Below are 23,414 nucleotides of genomic sequence, written 5' to 3' on the forward strand. Positions count from 1 at the left end.
CTAGGCCTACGATGATGATGAGAAGATGGGCGAAAAGCCATCAGGCTTCAAAGGATATTACATCAACAAATAAATGATCTATGTAATTAAATATGATTATTTATCACGTACTGTCTGCCAAAATAAATATGAAATAAAAATGCCTTTGATCATTGACGTCTAATCTTTAAACAAGTGTCTGTTTCTTTTAACAAAGCTTTTTTCTAAGCACACATCCAACTGTAGTTCGGTCTGTAAATTCCTGATAATCTCCGAAACGGCTGGACCTATATTGATTGAATTCATTAGCAGATGATTAAATGTTATTAGAAGTAACTTGGCTTCTTTTTTTAGGAGACGAAATTAGGGTAAAATCTGTGATATGTCACAAGAGAAAACACGGACAGAAATCAGTTAAAAATTAACAAATAAGCCTTCTGATTAATAAATTACGATCCAATTATACAACCGTATGTTCTATGTCCACAGAATTAGAATTTGTTTACCATAACTTCAATTCCAGTAATTTTCTTTGAAAAACTAATTTTGCTTAAACAACCGTTTTAGTATCTTTTCTCTTTATGCCAATACTAAATGTAGTTTATTAACTACAACACATCGAGTTAAATATGTGTTTGTAATAGAAAATTTGGCTCTTAATAAATTTTTCAGAAGACACCCAATAATTGAGCAAAAAAGGTTTTAGCTTTTAAAGGATAGTACCAGGATGGCCAGGGTTTGGACCAAATGCTGTCCAGAATCAACCCATAGTGCAAGGGTTCCCTAATTTATTTGAGACGCAGTCTCTCAGCGGTCGCAGTTTTTTATCCTTGACTACACAGATGGCTCGCGCCCCCCTTTAAAGGTGTTTGCGCCTCCTTTGGGCACCTAGGTGTATTTTGTTCCTCAGGCCAATACTAATGTAAAGTGTAAACTGAAAGTGCACTATTGGTCTGAGGAACAAAATGCACTATGGGTTGATTCTGGGCAGCACTTGATCCAACTTCCATACATGAATTGTCACTGCCCTTTCCTTTTTATAGTTATGAAACCTCTACTATAATATTAAAACACGAAAGTAGCATTGTCTGTCTGTCAGAATAATGTTTTATAGAAATAGTTTGAGACGTGGGAAAAAATACTAGGATAGTTTTTATCCCAGTTGTTGAAAGGGTTAATGCCTTTCATAGGTACTGAGTCTTCCAGTGACTTGGCCTATTTTAGTTTGGTCGACGGGCCAAGCCACTGGATTTTTTTTCAGTAACTAGTCCGATTTGAAAAAATATTTTTGTGTATGGATAGCCCATTTATTGAGGAAGGCTTTAAAGCCTACACACTACAGCCAATAGGGGCGGTGCAGTAAAGAAAAATGTTGCAAAAACGGGAAATAAAATTCAAACTATTTTCACGCATAGATAGGTACGAAGTCGCGGGCACAGCTAGTCTATTTTAAGCATAAAAGATGCGTACCTTTCTTTTCCCTTTTGTTTTCATTGTTTTTATTATCCTCCATTATAGACAACAAACACTATTTTCAACGCATGTTCGTTTTGTATGAAAATTCGCGTGTAACTAAATTATTAGAAAAATCCTTGCATATCTTCAATTATCGACAAAACAATCAATTTTGTATCCAATCACTTTAACATTAAGGTCGAAATATTAATCAGTCAATTTGGAAAACGGTTTATTTTAGTGAATCTTATTTCAAGGGGGATAAGGTTGACAATATGGTGAAATAATTTTGTTCTACATCGGACAGCAGTAAATTATATCATAATTGGTTTTAAATGCAGTGAGAAAAACGCATGTATTATGAATTGACTAGATTTTTATCGCGGCTTCGTATTAAAAAAGACTTTTCCTTAAGTTGTGAGTTCCACCACTTCTTCTCAACACCAGCCGGTCATGTTCTCCCAAAGTGGTTGCAAGGCAAGCTACCTATATTAGGACTTTGGGACGTATAAAAGCGCTTTTTAAAGCCTATTTGGGGCCATCCATAAAGTACGTCACACGAATTTCATGATTTTTTGACCCCCCCTCCGTCCTTGTCACAGGTGGTCACATTTCTGAGACCCCCCCTCCCTAGTGTGACGTCACATGTTTTGCAATTTCACATCGAAAAATTATTAAATTAACAGCAGTTCCGAAATTAGTTTCATTTCCATTTAAATTAAGTACCTAAATTTTTTTATGAAATCAACATTATGTCAAATATTTAAAACAATTGAAATGTGATGTCACGAAACTCAGGACCCCTCCCACCCCTTGTCACACCACGTCACACTTTGTCAACCCCCCCCCCCCTCCTTACGTGTGACGTACTTTATGGATGACCCCTTTGCAGCAATTAAACGACATTTGTGACTTTAGGTGTGGTATATGTGATCAAGACATAAAGACAAACAGTGCGGGCAAGTCATCTAAATATGATCTGACTGACTGACTGATATAGTGATATATCAACGCACAGCCCAACCCAAACCACTGGACGGATCGGGCTGAAATTTGGCATGCAGGTAGATGTTATGACGTAGGCATCCGCTAAGAAAGGATTTTACGAAACTCCACCCCTAAGCGGGTAAAACGGGATCCACGCGTACGAACGAAGTCACGGGCGGCCGCTAGTAAGATATAATTATTAGGACTTCGGGACGTATAAAAGCGGTTTTTAAAGCCTATTTGCAGCAATTAAACGACTTTTGTTGTTGGGTGTGGTTCATACGTCACATCGCGTGATCTATCAAGAGTATCAAGACAAACAGTACAATCTCATTGTTTTATATCAATTAAAGTTTGTTTACTCCACGCTTAAGAGCGTTATAATACAGCTTTGAACGTTATTGCAACAGGGATTAGGATGGTAATCCTTTAACGACTTTTGTATATGAGCAGTTTCAGTTAACTGGATGTGATCGGAATAACAATTTGATATTATAATAAAAGATATGAAGATGGTTTGAATTTGCATTGCTTATTAATTTAAGTGAAGAGTTATCGTGAAATTAAAAACCCAGTTATTTATTTAACTAGCTTTTTTTTGCCCACGGTTTCGCCCGCCTTAAATTTTTTATCACAGAAAACTTTATAGCTCGTTCCCGTTTCAAAAACCGGGATAAAAACTATCCTACGTTCTTTTCTTTTCCGGGACTCAAACTATCTCTAGTCTATACCAAATTTCATCAAAATCGGTTTAGTGATTTTGACGTGAAAGCGTGACAGACAGACAAGATTTACTTTCGCATTTATAATACATATAAGTAGGGTTTTTTTTGTCTCTAAGTAAATCATTTGGAGTGTACGTGATTTACGTAGGAGCATAAGAAAAATACACTCCAAAAATATGTAAAAAAAAAAAAAAAAAGAAAATGTAAAAAAATATTTGCTCATTTGATTGTAGCTGAACACAACATTCGTTTCAGTCTGAGATTAATATAAAATTATAAGTTGTACAAACTTACATCGCAACTTCTTGTATTTAACCTCCTTCTCCTTCATTGTTCAAACTTTAAAAAAATAACTACACTGAATTAAAAAAAGAACAATCTTTTGAAAATGGAACCAAGTTTTAAAAATAGAACGCACTTTTGAAAATGGAATAAACTTTTGCAAACACAATAACACTTCACAATGGAAACTGGGCTGACTTTGTCACGATTGTTATGTGTCATGGAGAACGAATGATCTGATTATTGTTTTGACTACCCTCAATTTTTTTGGAGAAATGGTTGAACTTTTAATACTTAGTTGGTAGTATTTGTGAGATGAAAGACTGAATGGACATTATGTTTAGTTGTGAATGTAAAAAATCAGACAGGAAATAATGTAAGTGTGAATAAATTGTCATGTTTACTAATAATGGACTAGAATAGTACATTTTTAATTTCAACATAATATGTTCGTACATTATATTTGAATCTGTATTTAGAATTAACAAAAAACCGTTTGTTTATATTCGCTGTCTGGGTAGTACCAGATGCAAGTTTTGCATGATTTTTGACTACATGCCACCGTGTAAAAGGTCTAAGAAGGCTTTAAACAAATTTTTATGATAGTGTTTTAAACGAAGTAATGAATATTGATATCTATATATATAAAAGAAAGTCGTGTTAGTTACTTCGCTTATAACTCAAGAACGGCTGAACCGATTTAGCTGAAAATTGTCAGGGAGGTAGTTTAGAGCCAGGAGAAGGACATAGGATACTTTTTATCCCGTTCGAAATAAAAAAAAGTCTGCTTATTTATTGCCATTAAGGCGGAACAAAGTTCCCGGGTCAGCTAGTTTTTTATACAGTGTGAGTCACGTTAAAGTGTACATATGAAAAAAGATGAAACTAGACCTATTTTTATCGACAAAAAAGAGGTCAAATGGCAATGCCAGATTTTGTATGGAAAGTGGCGTCTTTTTTTTTTCGCGCGGCCATCGACCAAATTTTGTTTTTTGATTACAAAATAGTGTAATAAACCAAACTTACTATGGCATGTATACCTCTAAACTCAGTCTGAACTGAGTTACGAGCATTAGAAAATTGATTATTTTCATACTAGATTTGCTTTTTGTGCGCAAGTTTTGTACGAAATTGCTACAAAATATTGCGCTATTTTTTTATTGCGCTGATTCTGCTCCATACTGATGTCTGGAGCCTTTAATGGATGATATTGTTTATTTACACATACAATCTCACTATTTTGTTGCAATTTCTTACAAAACTTTGCGCGCAAAAAGCAAATCTAGTATGAAAATCATCAAACTTCTAATGCTCGTAACTCAGTTCAGACTGAGTTTAGAGGTATACATGCCATAGTAAGTTTGGTTTATTACACTATTTTGTAATCAAAAAACAAAGTTTGGTCGATGGCCGCGCGAAAAAAAAAAGACGCCAATTTCCGGCATTGTCTTTTATTTTGAGATTTTTTTTTAATTTTTTATCGATTTTTTTTTCTTCCAATTACTTATTGTAAAGAAAACGTAATAACTTTTAAACTAAGAGGTATATCCTGATAAAATAAAAACAGTAATAATGCTAAATAACAGGTAATACTGAAAAAATAAATAAAATACCCAGAAAATGCCAACAAATAATAAAAAATGAGACTTTTTGAAAAAAATCTGCTTAAAAATTCGTATTTTTTTGGTTATTTGATAAATTTCTCAAAAAAATGCCCCTATAATAGGTGATTTTTATTACTTTGTATTATTCTCTATCGTATTATCTTTGTAAAACCAAAAATCGCATGTCTCTATCCCTATCACAACATTTGCTATGATCGTTTGAACAAAGGCCTGCCACAACATTATTCTCCGCTACAGGTAGAGACAATTTTAATTTTTACTAAAATGCTTATTTTACTTCGAAATCTTTTGTTTTTATTTAAAATCTAACTTGTCTTTATCAAAATTACAAATCTAGAGCCATTTTCAGTTTCGTTGTTAACGAAGCGTTGAATGGCGCGCCCGGAGAGGCTTAGTTCAAACAATCATTGCAAACGTTGTGATAGGGATAGAGACATGCGATTTTTGGTGTTACGAAGGTAATACGATAGAGAATAATACAAAGTAATAAAAATCACCGGTTATAGGGGCATTTTTTGGAGAAATTTATTAAATAACCAAAAAAACACGAATCTTTAGCAGATTTTTTTCAAAAAGTTTCATTTTTTATTATTTAATGGCCTTTTTTGTGTATTTTATGTATTTTTTTAGTATCGCCTGTTATTTAGCATTATTACTGTTTTTATTTTATCAGGATATACCGCTTAGTTTAAAAGTTATTACGTTTTCTTTACAATAAGTAATTGGAAGAAAAAAAAATCGATAAAAAATTAAAAAAAAATCTCAAAAATTTTTTGACCTCTTTTTTGTCGATAAAAATAGGTCTAGTTTCATCTATTTTCATATGTACACTTTAACGTGACTCACACTGTATTTCTGTAACTACAAACAGCAACATAATAAATACGAGTGTCACTCATCACGAAATCTCAGAAACTACAAGTGCTAGGAGTCTCAAATTTTGCATGGGGGCATTGAGTTATAATGTACTACGTACTAGAGAAGACATGTCAACTAGACTGTTTCTGGCACTTAAATAGGTCCACGGACCGAAATACAATTAGTATGTGCCCAGCGCTTGTCACGAGGTGACGCGTTTGAGCGAAGTTTTGTTTTCTGAAAATATGCCTTCATGTGCATTAAGATACTGTTCAAAGAACACCAAGAACACAAGTAAAAGTCAAGGAGTGACTTTTCATAAGTAAGTTCAACATTTATTATATAAAAACACGCAATTGATTTTAATTTTTAAATTGCAACGGGTCCCCGCGGCGGTAGCCATATTTACGTGAAAATCAAAGAATAAAACATTTCTATGCGCAGACTAGACACTATCCCCCTTACTAATAAAAAGTTACACAGTTGTTGAACACTGTTTTAAAATGACATTTCCATACTAAACGTCAGTTTAAAACACTGTTCAACGAGCGTGTAAGTTTTATTAGTAAGGGGGGTTATGTGTATTGACGTATAATCTATATAAATAAAAATGAATTGATGTTCGTTAGTCTGATTAAAACTCGAGAACGGCTGGGCCGATTGAGCTGATTTTGGTTTTAAAATGTTTGTCGTAGTCCAGGGTAGGTCTAAACGGGGAGCAAATACGCGCGCGATATTGTTTTTGTGTGACAGACAAAATTCGCGAAGCCGCGGGCGGAAAGCTAGTGTTAAATAAAAATGAATTATGATGAATATAATTTTAGTATTATTTATTATTATTAATTTGGATTTAAAGGTTTCCTCGGCCGTGCCGTGATACAAGAGAAATATGGATCAAATTCGTTCAAAAGAATCGCAGCGAAGAAACATGGTTACCTACCGAGCATTCATGCATATGTTCCATGCATTTCCAAGAAAACGAAAAATTCACCTCTAAATCGGGAAGAGTGTACTTAAAGAAATCTGCAGTGCCATGCGATAACGTAATTATATTATTATTTTAATACTATTTTTATTAATTTTTAATACTGTAACGGTATTCACAGGCTTCTAAAATAACTTTTTCTTTTTCAGCCATCAACATGTGAACGGGAAGTATCAGAATCGTTGTCTGAATCAGTAAGCAGTTCGAATTCTATTTTTGACAGTCCAAGAAAAATTGTACTTAAAAATAAATTACGCAAGGAATCTGAAGCTAACAAGAAACTCACTGAAAAAATGAAGAAAATTCAAAGCCAAAATGTTTATTTGAAGAAAAAAAATGCTTCTTACAAAAAAATTGTCCAAAATTTGAAAGATACATTTGGACTCAATTTAAATGCCGAGATTGATTTAATGGCTAAAGCAGAAGTTGTTGAGTTACATAAATCTTTAATGAAAAAGAATAAACAGAGCAGGCATTATCTATTATGCACTGCACCCTTACGGAAATTCGCATTGACTTTACACTACTATTCACCAGCTGCTTATAAATACATTAGGGAATGCTACAACAAAGCTCTTCCACATCCTAGGACCATTTGCAGGTGGTATTCAACGGTTAATGCAGAGCCAGGTTTTACTTCAGAAGCATTTGCAGCCTTAAAGAAGAAATCCCAATCCAACGCAAATTCAAATAAACCTGTAATCTGCTCATTGGTATTTGACGAAATAGCTATCAGGAGACAGAAGCTTTTTCACAATAATCAAAAATTGGGTGCTGTTAATTTTGGAGCAGGTCCTATGGAAGGTGAAGAAGACGAGACTGTAGCAACGCAAGCTTTAGTATTTATGCTGGTTGCCCTAAACGAAAATTGGAAATTACCCGTGGGGTACTTTTTGACGGCCGGTGTAAATGCTGAAACAAAGGCGAATTTGATAAAAATATGCTTGCAAAAGTGCCATGAGGTTGGTTGCCAAGTTTTAAGTCTTACGTTTGATGGTTGCTCTGCAAACTTTGGCGCAGCTGATATTTTGGGCTGCAAGTTATCTGACGTCAATAATATGAAGACTTATTTTCCACATCCATGCACAGGAGAAAAAGTTTGCATTTTTATAGACCCTTGCCATGTTATAAAACTTATAAGAAACACGTTTGAGAAAAAAAGACTGTTGTTCGATAATAATGACAAACAAATCAAATGGCAACTACTAATAAATCTAAACAAGCTTCAACAAAACGAAGGTCTCACATTCGGAAACAAGTTAACACCTCGTCATATATATTTTCGTCAACAGATTATGAAAGTAAAGCTTGCAACACAGCTTCTGAGTATGAGTGTAGCAAAAGCTTTACTACTGTGTGATGAAGTTTTGAATTCGAAACAATTCCAAGATTCATCAGGAACGGTGAATTTTATTACTTTGATGAATAATTTTTTTGATATAATGAATTCTAGAAAATGTCATTTCTATGGTTTTAAGCGTCCTGTCGATAGCAAAAGCAAGTCCCAAATATTTTCTTATTTGGATGAAGTGAAATCATATATACTTGCATTGAAATTTCGTTACCAATCAAAAAGAATAATTAAACGAAGGAACCAGACATCCAGAATATTATTACAAATCTCAAAAAAGAACATAGTTGAATCTGCTAACAAAACCGGGTTTATTGGCGCCATAATATGTATCGAATCATTTAAGATACTCTACAACTACGCAGTTGTAGAAAAAGAGATGCTTCGATACATATCTATGTATCGAATGAGTCAAGACCATTTGGAGTTGTATTTTGGTTCCATAAGAAGTCATGGCGGTTATAATAATAACCCCAATGTCTTACAATTTAGAGCAGCATATAAAAAAACTTTAAATCACCTGGAACTTAAGTCATCCTTTACCGGCAATTGCATTCCTCTCGACAATTTCACTATTCTAAATTCTTCGTCTGAAAATATAATTAATAGTACATCCTGTGCAACTAAATATGACCTTCAATCCTTTGAAGTATTGCAAAATACATCATTGCTAAAATCCAATTTGGAAGCTGAAACTAATTGCGATATTTTTGCAAAAATGCTTGATCATGAAACATTTACATATGAGTCCAAATTGATAGTAGGTTATATATCTGGTTATGTATCAAGACAGTTAACAAAAAAGTTAAAATGTGAAGTCTGTATTGACAGCCTGACGACACCACATAAACTTCCACATCACAGGCTTATAACTGTTAAAGACATGGGTGGCTTATGTTATTCGGCAGAAGACGTGTACGTAATATGCTTGGCTACAGAAAAAATCATACGTAATTTAATACGACGAAGCGGTGGAAGTCTTGCCTCGAGATATGATTATAATTATATTACCGTAAACACTCTAAAGAATTTCATTGAGAAAGAAGTATTTGCAAATTTGAATCAACATTCACTGAATCAGCCAGCAACATACAATCATAGAATTCATTTGATTCGAGCCATAATAAATCAGTACACAAAAATTAGATTGCATCACGAAGCAAAAACCGATCAGACTGTGGATAAGTATACCAAACGGCAGAAACTAACTAAACTTATATTATTTAAAGGAAATTAAGTTATTTTTACAGTTTAAATGCAATATAATCTGGACTGTTACATGGTTTCATTCGTTTTTTTTAAGAAATATCTTGGAATTATCATTCTTAATCTTGTAAGTTAAGATATCCATGTCACTATATTGTTTATTATAGGTACAACGTAATTTTGTATACCTATTTTTGTGACATACTCATACGTACCCATTCAAGAATGTGTAGCAAATTCAGAAAACCACGTCTGAATCATTAATGTACCATGTACCTACTACCGTTGTTTATATTCAACACAATAATACCCTTGTTTCGGCGCTTCTTTTCAGCACTTGCCAAAATGTTGGTCTCGAGGCGCTGATAGGGAAAAAAATAATTTAAGATACATGTAAAGGCTCAATAAGAGCAAAACTTAATTTTTTAGACATGTAGATTTTCAGATATATACATTTAGTTTAATTGTTTTTATTTTAATATTTAATGATTTGTAAGCACAGTCTAAGAAAATAAAGGAACTTTGACTTTGATTTTAAATACTTTTTTAATATTTAATTTTATTTATTTTCCGAGTATACACTCGTACAATATCAAGTATCTTATAAATCAATATCATCTGCGCGCATTAATTGTTATAATAATATAATAATAACATTACATTCGCGGCCGCTGCTATTTAGTGCGCGCGGCATCTTTTGTTTGGACCAACACAAACAAATAATGTTCATGCAACAAGTTTTTGTTGCGCGTTTGATATAAAGTACACTTTTGATGTGTATTTTCGAATTATTTCTGGTACTAGTTTTGTTAAACAATTAGTTTCTTTGCAATGAAATAATTTATTTCATGTGAAAGTTATTTAAATTGATGTGCGATAAGTTATTTGATGTGCATTTAATAATATCCCACTATTCAATAGGCAGAAACTAAACGTAAACGAAGTGTCGCCTCTGTAATGGTATCATTATCTATAACTCATAATATTTCGTGCGCTGTTGGATGACAGTTTTAAACTAGAGATGGGTAATTTTTTTATCGAATTAGAAAATACCAGTTAAAGATTCTCAAGGCGATTATCGATTACATTAGATTTTAATCGGGAAGAAAAATAATTAAAGCCTTAAGCATCAGTATGAAGCCCATACGCACTTGTAGCACTAGTAACACGATTAGCCTCAGTCCCCTCAGTTGTGAATTCGGAATCGCCAGTTGTAATTTTAAAATCGCATCACAGAGTGAAGTAACTAACACCAAAAAACGGCAGAGCGAAGTGATTTCGAATGTTTCAACTGCCACGTTTTGTCAATTGTCTAGGAGGGCTAATTATTAGTTTAAGGGGGGGCGCTTAGATTACATTACAGGAAACGCACAATATAATAAAAGAAAATAATGTGAGTAGCTGAACATTTTTGCTATTGAGCTGCTTGAGCACCATGAAAATTATAAATAACACAATTTAGTCGATTTGTTTATTTTCACAATCGATTCATAATGTCTATGATGAGGCGACCGCAGGAACGTCACTATTCGCGCAATCCTAGCAATGAAGTACGACATTTTCTGGTGCAGATTTTATCGCCATAAATTATGAAACTTGATAGTCATGGATTTGACTGACAGCTGTCCGTCAAATTCCCGCCCCGCACCCCGCGCTGGACATATTTTGTTCGCGATGTCTGTTCTATACGTAGTAATATTACTTCAATGCATGGGGGTTAATTTTAAAACGTAGGTGATCACTGAGACAGGAAAATTCAACCCCTAAGGGGATGAAACGGGACCACGCGTACGAAGTCGCGGGCGGCTGTTAGTAAATTACCATATACAGGGTGGAAACGATAAGTGATCTCATTCGATTATTTCTAAACTATACAAGATATCCAAAAACTAATTACTGATCCTGAAAGTGCTTCACGAGCTCTATCTAATGGTAATAATAATAGGTTACAAAATAAACTGGATCTATCTGAAAATTCAATGTTTCCAGCCTCCATATATCTAGTAAAACCACATTATATTAAAAACTATACAAGATATCCAAAAACTGGTTACTGATCCTGAAAGTGCTTCTCAAGCTCTATCCAACGGTACCAATAATAAGTTGTAAAACAAACTGGATCTATCCGAAAATTCAATGTTACCAGCTTCCATACATTTAGTACTGCCACAGTCATGGCACTCATGTCTTGATAATATTATAGCAAGTAAAGCCTAAAACCAATGTTTTCCATGAATAATTTTAAATAAGAATGCAATTTACGAGTTAATTTTAAGTGTTTATTATTTAAAATAAAAAAATTAACACTTCTAATATTGTGTGGCTGGCATAGTGGCATATATTTAGTATGGAGGCTGAAAACATTGAATTTTCGGATGGATCCAGTTAACTCGGTAACCTATTACTGATATCGTTTGAAAGAGCTCGTGAAGCACTTTCAGGATCAGTTATATGTTTTTCGATATCTTGTATAGTTTAGAAATAATCGAGTGAGATCACTTATCGTTTCCACCCTGTATTTCTATTGTAATTCAACAACTTACCTTTCTTAGAGGATTTCACCGACAGCAGCCCCTCATCCTGCCCCGAATTAGGCACCACCAGCACTTGATTTTGATCCAACAACTTTTCTTCAGCCTCATCCAACACCTCCTTCTCCTCAATAACCGATCTGATCGGCGTCGCCGCCATCTTGTCGTCGGGCGGATTCAAAATGGCGTCAGAGCATGTCAATTTAAATTTGGAATGTGCGTTTTGTTCCGTGTTTTATTTCTACATAGCTTAGCTCAGTCTTTTGTTTGGTTGGCGCTGATTTGATCTGTAACAAAGATAAAAGGTGTTAATTAAATGAATTTTACTGAGGCTTTGTTTGAATAGAATAGAATGGACTTTATTGATCACAGTAAGCAAAATTTATAAACAATAGCTTTTGCCCGCGGCTTCATCCACATGATATTTAGTGTCACAGATCGGCATAAATTATAGCCTATATGTTAATCTGGGTTACAAACAATAATACTGTAAAGTTTCAACAAAATCCGTTCAGTAGTTTTGGCGTGAAAGAGTAACAAACATCCAGACATCCAAACTTTCGCATTTATAATTAGTAGAATAACAACACAACACGAGAAGAAAAAAAAATTAGCAAGGCCACTGTGCCAATAGGCTTCCGCTCAGCATTTATCTTGACATGCTCGTAAGGGCATGTCAAGAAGCTGTGGCCTAATTCACGTATTTTGACAGTCAAGATCTCGCTGACGTTCAGAAGTCGCCCCATTGAAAAACAGTTCTAAATCCGTATTCACAAGGGTCATTCCGATAGAACGATTACTCCATAGGATCGCAACTCAGTATTTTGTTGTCGTTGAAGTTTTGTTACGTCGCGTCGTCCCATTGAAAATCAGTTCTAAATCCGTATTCACAAGGGTAATTTCGATAGAACGATTACTCGATAGGATCGCATCTCAGTGTTACGTGAATAAAGCTACTGGTCTTCCGCGGAAGCCCTTGTTTGTTGTGGAATCGCGCATCTTTTTGCGAGAATTTCTACTGTCAAACTCCATACAAAAAAACACCGGTTATCGTTATAGTTACGGTCAAAGTTAGGTGGTGCAACTCAGCCTTAGAGTGGGCCCAGTTGCTGGAAGAAAAAATATTTAAAAATTCAATCCAGCGACTTGAAAGAAAGGGTGCAATTAGTGTCATAGCTCACGAGTGAGTACTGTCATCGTATCATCGGTTGCCCAACATACATCCTGATGCGTGGGCTTCATATTATTCTGTGGTTCAACTTTCGCCTGGCGCAGCAGGCCAAATAAAAAGCCTAACAAAAGCCGGCCGGACAAGACCGTAAAAAGCCAAACATGTCCTGGACGCTTGGCAACCCTAACCCCACTCAGCATATGCCGTGGCCCCCGGTGAGGAAGGCCACGACGCTGGTTTTCAGTGTACCCCATGCCGAATGGGACTCACGGACACTAACCTATACTGCATAAAATATACATACATACATAAATAATAATAGTGCGCGTATAAATTTTAAGTGTAAGTACAGTATTATAAAGAAAAGATGTGGCCCGGTGGACCAAGCTAAAAGTGGGCCAAGTTACTGAAAGACTAAATCATACCTATATGAAAACCGTTTTGTCGGCATCGACAGTCAACAGTATCGAACCTTGACGTTGATTTTTAGATTAATAACTATACACACAGCGTTAATTAAAAAACACAATTATATACACAAACAACTGTCAATCGCTACAAAACAAGCGTAACTTGATTATTTGATTCGGTGAACATTAAGTGCGTTATCTATTAATTTGTAACTGCATTTATCATTATTATCATTTATCAGTCTACCACCTGCCGATTGGGTAGATAAAAATAAAACATCGGTATATTTAAAAATAACTAGGAAAAAAATTATAAATAACTTCAAAAATCGAACTGCCTACGGTGGGAATCAAACCCACGCCCTTTCGATTCTAACCTCCTGGATTTTGCATAGAACTTGGTACTCATTTAGATCTCCATTCTTTTTGCGGCGAAGCCCACAGCCAAGCATAATGTTTGTATTGAACTTGGCTCTCCTTTTTTACATTTATGTTGCCGTAGGAGCGAGCCCTAATTTGAAAGAGCCCTTACGCCCGTACTCACAAACATTACTATGAGGTCTCCCAGTGCGCGTGGACGCACAGGCTGACACATGAACCCATCACAGAGCTCCATTCAAAACGCTATGCGTTCGATTTGCATATTCACATATGCAAGCATCGTTTCTGATTACGGGCGTTAGTCGCCTTAGGATATCTACGAAGAGTGCAGTCCACGGGTAGTCCCATTCTAGTCTGGTAGCCGTTTGGTTCCGGGTTAATTCCACTTATAGCTTCACAATTCCTAATAAGGAAGTAATTTAGGCAGGAAATATTTATCATTAGCTTCGTTTAAGACAAATTAAAACAATTGGGTACAGAATTAGCGATCACCCAACCATGGCAGGCTGCCTTGAAGTATTTACGGTTTGTCTGTCTGTAATGTTGGTAAGACCCCCTGTAAATTACAGACTTAAGCCCGGTTTCCAAGACGGAGCGGAGCGGTGATTTTTTTTATGCATGACAAGGCATTTGATCGCAATCGCACCTGGTGTTAAGTGAGATGCAGTCTAGGATGGTACATATCTGCCCTGTAAGTGCCTATTCACTCTCGCTTTGAAAAGGCCCGGATTATAGTGTTTAGGAAAGACAGCAGCAGGCAGCGAATTCCAGTCCCTAGCTGTTCGCATTGCAAAAGAGTCATCGAAACGCTTAGTGCGAGATGAGAGATGTGCGGCGAAGCTGGCAGGTTATTTCTATCAAAGCGGAGAGGAGAAAAGCGGAGAGGAGACGACACAAGAGAAGATGTCTGAGCTGTTGTTTTTTTTTTTGTTAAATTCCTTTATCTAACCGTGCGAAGCCGGAGCGGGCCGCTTAGTTCGAAATAATCTGATAATAATTACTGTATGCTGATTGCTGGCACATTAAGCGAAACACTGTGGGACCTTATGTGACTTGCATTAAGTAATAATTTACAAGAACAATGTATAAAAATAAGCCTATTACGAGTATGCTGTCTATAACCTGTCAAGTCGAAACTTAATTTCGAACTCCTCCTATGTTCTTCTGATTAATTTCGTTGCGGGTCCAACTTTCCCCCGGGACAAACTTGTCTATAACCTGTCAAGACTGTAACATGAAACAAAAAAGTAAGAAAAATAAATCAAATCAGATGAAAAAATCACTAAACTTAACGACTATGAAATATTCCATTTAACAACTATCTTATCAACGAGAGCCTAGTGATAATACCTAGTAATAGTCATAATATAGTCATACGCCTATTAACGGTTGTACAGACAGAACTAGCGTACATTAAATACATAGGCTGTTAAACACATAACCCCTCCTTTGCGTAGCGCAGTCGGATAAAAAAAGGCTCTTATTGCAATCAAATACATAGCTCACAGCTCGCACATAGCTATAGAACTGGTGGCCTTTGGGGCAGAAAAGTTCTCAAGTGGCGACCTCCCACTAGGTGGACCGACGATCTGGTGAAGGTCGCGGGAAGCACCTGGATGCGGGCAGCGCAGGACTAGTCATTGTAGAAATCCTTGGAGCCTTAGTCCAGCAGTGGACGTCATTTTGTGGATGAGAAAAGGGAACCAAAGATCTGGATGCAGGCCGCTACCAACCGTGCGGTGTGGACGTCATTGGGGGAGGCCTATGTTCAGCAGTGGACGTCCTGTGGCTGAAATGATGATGATAATGAACCAAAGAACTTCGAGATGCACTACGCTTAAGCGTGGCTTTTTATAAGATAAGATTTAGTCTCAGTGCTTAACAATATTATAATGAATTCTGATAACTGTTGTTCAGCTAAATAATACATTCAAATGCGGTCGTTGACATTGGCCGTCTGGTAATCTGGTTTTGATATCAATTCGCGAGTCGTTATGTGTTATGTCGACTCGTAAGGAGGCTAATGACGTTATGCCACCTTGAACAGTAATAAAAATAAAATAAAAGTTAGAATAGGTAGTTAGCGCTTCAGTCAGTGCCTGAGGCATGGGCGCGGTAAGAAAGAAAGAAAGAAAGATACATTTATTACAATGGACATCACACAAATACAGGCAATTACATAGACATGGCAGTGGCACATAATAATGGAAGAAGAAAAAATAAAAGCAAGAGTAAACTGAGCAGTGCCACCCATTCACCAACAAGACGCCCACTGCAACGGGACCCCACTCAGCATATGCCGTGGCCCACGGTGACGAAGGCCACGGCGCTGGTTTTCAGTGTGCCCCATGCCGAGAGAGGGTCACGGACCATGTGGTAACGTCAGATGTCATCGAGACTTCAGATGCTTCAGATATGCTCTGTCACTTAATAATATGTCAATGACACCCTTCTCATTCCGCTCCCATACCTCAGGCACTGACTGAATTAAGCGCCAGAACTATAGTCATAGTTATCAATTTAAGTATGTTTACATTCATACTATCTAACCGCACACTGCCTACTTGAAATACCACACAAGTGCTTATTTTGACCTATATCAACAGTTATGCGGTTTCATAATTATTTACCAAGTTAATAAATAAACTGTTACATTGTCCTGTGAATCATATTAATTAAAATATGTATTTGGAACAATCAGGACAATTATTATAAGATTTGTATTATCCTGAAAACCTATTGAAAAGGAAAACAATCACAATGTACTAATATTATAAAAAGGAAAGATTTGTATTTTATAGGTATTTTCGTTACGAATAACCTCAAAAATTACTAACCGATTTAAAAAAAACATAACCCTCCTTCTGGCGCAGTCGGGTAAAAAATAGCTGTGTGTAAATGTTGCAGTCCTACGCTGCCCGCATCCAGGCTCTTCCCGCGACCTTTACCAGATCGTCGGTTCACCTAGTAGGAGGCCTGCCCACGCTACGTCTTCCAGCCCGTGGTCGCCACTCGAGAACTTTCCTGCCCCAACGGCCATCGTCTCTAAGAGCAATGTGCCCCGCCCACTGCCACTTGATTTTAGCAATTCTTCGAGCTATGTCGGTCACTTTGGTTCTCCTGCGGACTTCTTCCTCTTGTCGTGTCGACAACAAACCTACACAGCGTCAGCCCAAAACTCCGCCACAAGAGTGGCGTTGTCAGTAGCCTTCATTAAATCTTCCTGCGTGCAGTTATTTGGGCACGCAGGGCACGACATCATGTGCTTCGTCGACTGGGGAACAAAACCACACTTGCACTCCAAGTTTGAGCCATCCAAGAATCCCCACCTAAACAGATTGTCTTTACTACGGCCACCTGCGTCCAAAGTTTTCCAGGTAGGCCAGGGGAGGTCATGTCCAGGCGGAGGACTCTCAGACATAGGGACAAAAGGGCAGGGGAGATCAGCTCTCTCACGCCATAACCTGCATCTCTCTTTTGACCGATCGTCATGAAGGAGAGGGGCACACTTATTACGATTTTTTTTCCTGATTACTGATTTGATCACGCAGGGAAACTCCGACCATAGCCTGCTCCATCGCCCTTTGGGTGACCTTGAGCCTTCTTATGAGGTCCATAGTAATGCCTATTTATCATCAAGTAAATAATATTAGTATAGATCTAAGAAAGTACACGAGTGTATTGTAATCGTGCTAGGTAATTAATCTATACTAATATTATAAAGCTGAAGTAGTGGAACATGACGCTCAACCACCATAAGGAGTTAGAACATTTAATTTACACAATCTTGGTTTGTCTATATATACTGGGCAGGGTAAAAAACTTCGTCACCGCGATGCAGGATTGTATGCGCGGTGGAGTTTGCCATAGTAAGATCGTAACAGCGCCATCTGTTGGTACGGTTTGTAGTGGCGCAATTTATTAATCACAGTTTGTTTATTTGGTTGAACGCGCTAATCTCAGGAACTACTGGACCAATTTGAAAAATTCTTTTTGTGTTGGATAGTCCGTTAATCCCTGAAGGCTTTAGGCTATATATCATCACGCTAAGACCACTAGGAGCGGAGCACCAATGAAGAATGTTTCAAATCAGTGATTTTTTTCCTTTTGAGAGCTGACGCTGCGTAAACGGTTAAAGTTTCGCATAAATTATGTATGATAGGATTTTCCCCTTTAAAAGTTCTACAAAAAAGTCCGCTACAGCATATGTCTATCTTTTATGGTTGGCTCACTGTAACCTTTTTGTCTGGATGTCTGGATGTTTGTTCCTCTTTCACGCAAAAACTAATAAACGGATTTTGTTGAAACTTTACAGTATTATTATTTATAACCCAGGCTAATATATAGGCTACAATTTATGACGATATGTGACAAACTAAATTTCAATAAATAGTTAAGAGGTGAGAAATATCCTTAAAAACGCCATCTATCGACGTGCTTTTGACGGTCGTAAACATTCATGAGAGCGAAGCCGTGAAACGTATCATTAGTCCTAATTAGGAACTAAATATTACATTTATAGAACTGTTCATAATATTTAAAATTTAGTCATTATAGATATTTTATGTAATTGAATAATTCACTGTGTTTAAACGAGCAAATCAAAGTCTAAATTAGTGACCGCCATCTATCGACGTGCTTTTGACGGTCGTTAACATTCATGAGAGCGAAGCCGTGAAAAGTATCATTAAAATTTGATGTAATTGAATCATTCACTGTGTTTAAACGATCAAATAGTATTCAAACATTTAGATGATAACGTTAAAAACCATTTAAAAATCCTATGAGAACTTTTTCGACTTCTACACGGACGAAGTCGCGGGCAAAAGCTATTTGTAAAATCATCATCATCATCATCATCATTTCAGCCATAGGACGTCCACTGCTGAACATAGGCCTTTGTAAAATAATTAGACTAAATTATTAAAAGTGCCTACCCAAAGTCATTAGTCCACGCGGACGAAGTCGCGGGCACAGCTAGTATTAATTATATCAAGTTACACGGCTCGGGAGTACAAGACAAGGCTACGGCTTATCATTCATTCAGATAAAAACATATGTTTTCTGATAACGTTCTGTTTAATTAACAGTTTTTATAAATTAATAGGCCTCCAGACACTATCATTAATAATATTACTGCTATTTATTACTACGGTAATGAAATTCTAATGCGAGTTTTCACCATCAATCATTAAGGCGGGTTTTAGATTCGCGCTGACCGCTCGCTGATCGTCGGCGCTGACAGATCAATATATGTAATTGAAGGGAACGGTCCTGCTGAGTGACGTTGATCGCTTGGCGCCTATGCTTCATACATTTCGGCTGTCAGCGCTGACGGTCAGCGTGCGTCAGCGTGACTAAAACCTGCCTAATTTTTGAGTGACCTCTATGAAAACAAAATTCCTGTTGTTACCATAGGGGCCACTTAAAAATTAGGGATTGATGGTGAAAACGGGCATCAATCTCCTCGCATACAAATAGCATTGCATTATTAACCGTCAATCCTTCATTACAACCACCACATCTAAATATTTATAACTCAAAGGTGACTGACTGACATAGTGATCTATCAACGCATAGCCCCAAACCACTGGACGGATCGGGCTGAAATTTGGCATGCAGGTAGATGTTGTGACGTAGGCATCTGCTAAGAAAGGATTTTACGAAACTCCACCCCTAAGGGGGTAAAACGGGATCCACGCGTACGAAATCGCGGGCGGCCGCTAGTTACTGATAAATGTCTGGACCGCTAACCTTATTTACTTGATATTAAAGCTGTATTGAAAGTTTGCTTTTGCCAGCATATTTTTAGACCATTATTTAGAAAAAACCTTTTAACCACTTCGTCGCCTATCTATTTAGGCTCATTTTGTCAAAAACGCCTGAACGTTGGTTCTTTCGTTCATCATCATCATCATCATCATCTCAGCCATAGGACGTCCAATGCTGAACATAGGCCTCCCCAAATGACTTCCACATCGCCCAGTTGGTAGCGGCCTGCGTCCAGCGTCTTCCTGCTACCTTTATGATGATGGTCCACCTTGTGGGTGGACGTCCCACGCTGCATTTTCCGCAGCCTCCACTCCAGAACCTTGCTGCCGTCAGTTCTGCGTACTATGTGCCCTGCCTATTGCCACTTCAGCTTCAGCTTCTTTTGTTCGCTTCAGCCAAATGACGTCCACTGCTCGACAAAGGCCTCCCCCAAGGATTTCCACAACGAACGGTCATGCGCTGCCCGCATCCAGGCACCTCCTGCGACCTTCATCATTTAAGCCATATGACGTCCACTGCTGAACATAGGCCTCCCCCAATGACTTCCACATCGCACGATTGGTAGCGGCCTGCATTCAGCGCCTTCCTGCTACCTATCAGGTCGTCGGTCCACCTTATGGGTTAGCGTGAAGTTATCAAGTCTAAACAATCTCTTGGAGCTGTGAAAAATGTGAAAAATGACACACTTCTAAGTCAACGCAATAAAAAGATACGACCATTAAGTTTACGACGCATATTTCGGCATTCGCAAGAGAAATAAACCTATTTATTATGGGACTTTCCATTGACCTAGATTCATGATATCAGAAGCTAAATATCATGTTACATTATGGAAAAATCCTAAATATTTAATTGCGTCACACTTTTTACATTGCATACTTATATTTGAAGATAGATAGTACGGGTGACATGTAAATAATCTGCTAGGTTAAGATAGACTTTACTTTTTAAATCAGACAATTGATGGACAGTGTAAAATGGGCTTAAATATTTTCCAAGCGGTGTAAGAAGAAAATCAAATCTTTTATGGAGTAGATACCTAGGCCTTTTCCAGGGCACTTATAAACGTCCCAAATATAGCTTGCCCTGCCACCACTTCGGGACAACATATGGGCTGGTGCTGAGAAGAAGTGGCGGAAGAAACTCATGCCCGTTTTCACCATCAATCCCTAATTTTTAAGTGACCCGTATGGTAACACATAACAGGAATTTAGTTTTCATATGGGTCACTTAAAAATTAGGGATTGATGGTGAAAACGGGCATTGCAGTCACTCAACTCGACTCGTCAAAAGCGTGTAACTCCGACTCGCATTTTACCGGTTTTCGTTTTATAACCCACATCGTGCATAAAGGGTATTGTCCGATCCACTACGTTCGAGCCAATTGCCAAGTGTCACACCCACACACCACACACGTCAGCGGATGACGTTCATCCAGAGCCGTAGTCAGAATTGCCAGAATTACTATTATTAACAAGTCTCCTACCAGTCCACGTCTCTTTTCTGTTCGAGACCAACTCAAAATCTACGGATTTGCATGCGGTTTTCAATGGACAGAGTGATTCGTGATCGTGAGGAGTGTTTCCTTCTAACTATGCAATATTTATTTATTTATTTATTTATTTTCTTTATTAGGAATACATACAGCATTTCTTATGTTTTTCTCTTTGTCATAGTATTAACGAAACTGTTCCAACCGGTTCAACTCCTGTATAGCCAGGATCTACAACTTGACCGCCAATAACCCAACCAGTGAACTAGTGAAGGCCAAGTTTGTGCCATGTGATATTGAAGTCATGTCATGTGATATTATAGTTTCTTTATTTATCCCAGTTTTTAAAAGGCGAACGAGCGCAACCTTTTTAACCTAAAGGCCCTAAGTATTTAAAGGACTAGGACCAACTCCTCTAAAATCAAAGGGAATTTCTAAATAATATTAACTTTCATCGGTTACGTACAACTAAAGCCCGGTCTGTAAGCACGTAGAATTTTGTCCAATGACCCCAAGCTACCCATCCTTATCGCTCGCGCGTAGTTATATTGCTGTCGCGACTGTGCGACGGGCGCCCGCAGTGAGTGTAGGTACGACAAAATTTTACGTGCTCAGTGCTCACAGACCAGACTATAGTAGTGAGAGGTTACTATTTTTTTTTATTGAAAGCAGACTAACAGACATGGCCCCTTTTTTGTGGCCTTGAGAGTGCACATAGGGAAAGAGGGGACTACCTACGGCCCTGCCTGTCATTCCAATTGGCGCCAATGATTCGGCAGCCGCGTCTTTATTGCGCCACTTAAGCACCACCAAACAAACCTTATAAGGTTTCCAAACAATTTCATTTATCAGATCTTACCTCCAACTGCCGAAATACAACAAATACTATTTTTAAACATTGTTAAATTGTTACATGAAGGTTGGCGGCAGTTCATTTGAACTATTCTAGTGACCATAAACACACCTTAATCATTAACCGATTTCTTTAGATCATCATCATCAGCATAATTTCAGCCATAGGATAGGACGTCCACTGCTGAACATAGGCCTCCCCCAATGATTTCCATGTTGATCGATTGGTAGCGGCCTGCTTTTGATAGCCTGCGATTGGTAGTGTTTCTTTACGAGATCGCGAATCGCGACATAGCCCGACGGATTAGCAAGCTGAAGTGGGAAATGGCAGGGCACATATTACGCAGAACTGACGGCCGATGATATTAAACTACAAGTGGGTACTGAACCCAATTTGGCGAAATTTTTATGGGACTAGTTTGGTACATAATATCCTTTTCTTTAAAAAAAACTATGTACTTCAAATTGGTTTATAAATGACAGAGTTCTAACTTCTAAGTCAACATGTACAAAAACATACACTCTCCTTTTTTAAGTCGGTCAATAAACCGACCATAAAGTAATGAAGGTGAATCAACAAAACAGGACAATAACGTTCCGTTCCAAGAAGCAACAGTCAACACTTCAGTTTAAACTTTTCGTTGTAAAACCAGACCTAATACGGCTACATAAGATGCTAATTTGTTTACCTCGACATATTAGCTCACTTAGTGACTAAACGACAGTTTCGTGAAATGGAATGTAAACAACTTTGGACTTTGGTTACAATACAAAGCGCTTTGTTTCGACTTACAGTGTCAAGTACTAACTGTGCAAATGAAATGACTAGTTTGAAATAGGGTTTTTAACCTTCTGTAAGTTCTGTACTCATAGACCATTTTGAGAATTAGGTAACATCATATCATACCAACCAGCAGTAAACATTATAAGTTTATTTATTGCTATACTTATTATACTTTCACAGTTTAACCAACAAACTTGACCTTCACTGGTTGGGTTTTTATTGGCGGTCAAGCTGTAGATCCTGGCTACACAGGAGTTGCAGCGGTGGGAACGAGAGGTGGGAATAGTCCCGTATACTTTGCGGGTCTACTGAATCGATATGATAAAATTTGGTAAAGAGGCAGTTTGAGAGTTTGAGACCCAGGGAAAAACTTAGGATAGTTTTTATCCCAGTTTTTGGAAGGACTTAATAATGTCTTTCTGGGTTCCAAATATAATAACTACATTTGCGCGAAAAAATTGTAAGAAAAAAGTAGACCTGATAAGAAAACATCACCCTCCTATTAACATTCCAGTAAAAATAGCTCATAATGATCCACTTACGACGAATGTAACTACCGGTATCCAAT

General features: G+C 37.3%; 1 protein-coding gene across 2 annotated transcripts in view; it reads right to left on the minus strand.

Annotated features, from left to right (window-relative positions):
* The window catches only part of LOC114357541 (solute carrier family 16 member hermes), a 55,501-nt gene that overhangs the window by 27,200 nt on the left and 4,887 nt on the right, over positions 1-23,414 (minus strand). For both annotated transcript variants that reach the window (XM_028311222.1, XM_028311223.1), the window contains exon 2: positions 11,997-12,271. In XM_028311222.1, the coding sequence (XP_028167023.1) occupies positions 11,997-12,144 (148 nt within the window). In that variant the 5' untranslated portion in view covers positions 12,145-12,271. The remainder of the gene's footprint in view (positions 1-11,996; positions 12,272-23,414) is intronic.

This window comes from Ostrinia furnacalis, unplaced genomic scaffold (assembly GCF_004193835.3).
Source record: "Ostrinia furnacalis isolate ACB-3 unplaced genomic scaffold, ASM419383v2 OfSCF3220, whole genome shotgun sequence".
In the NCBI taxonomy this organism is placed as follows: Eukaryota; Metazoa; Arthropoda; class Insecta; order Lepidoptera; family Crambidae; genus Ostrinia; species Ostrinia furnacalis.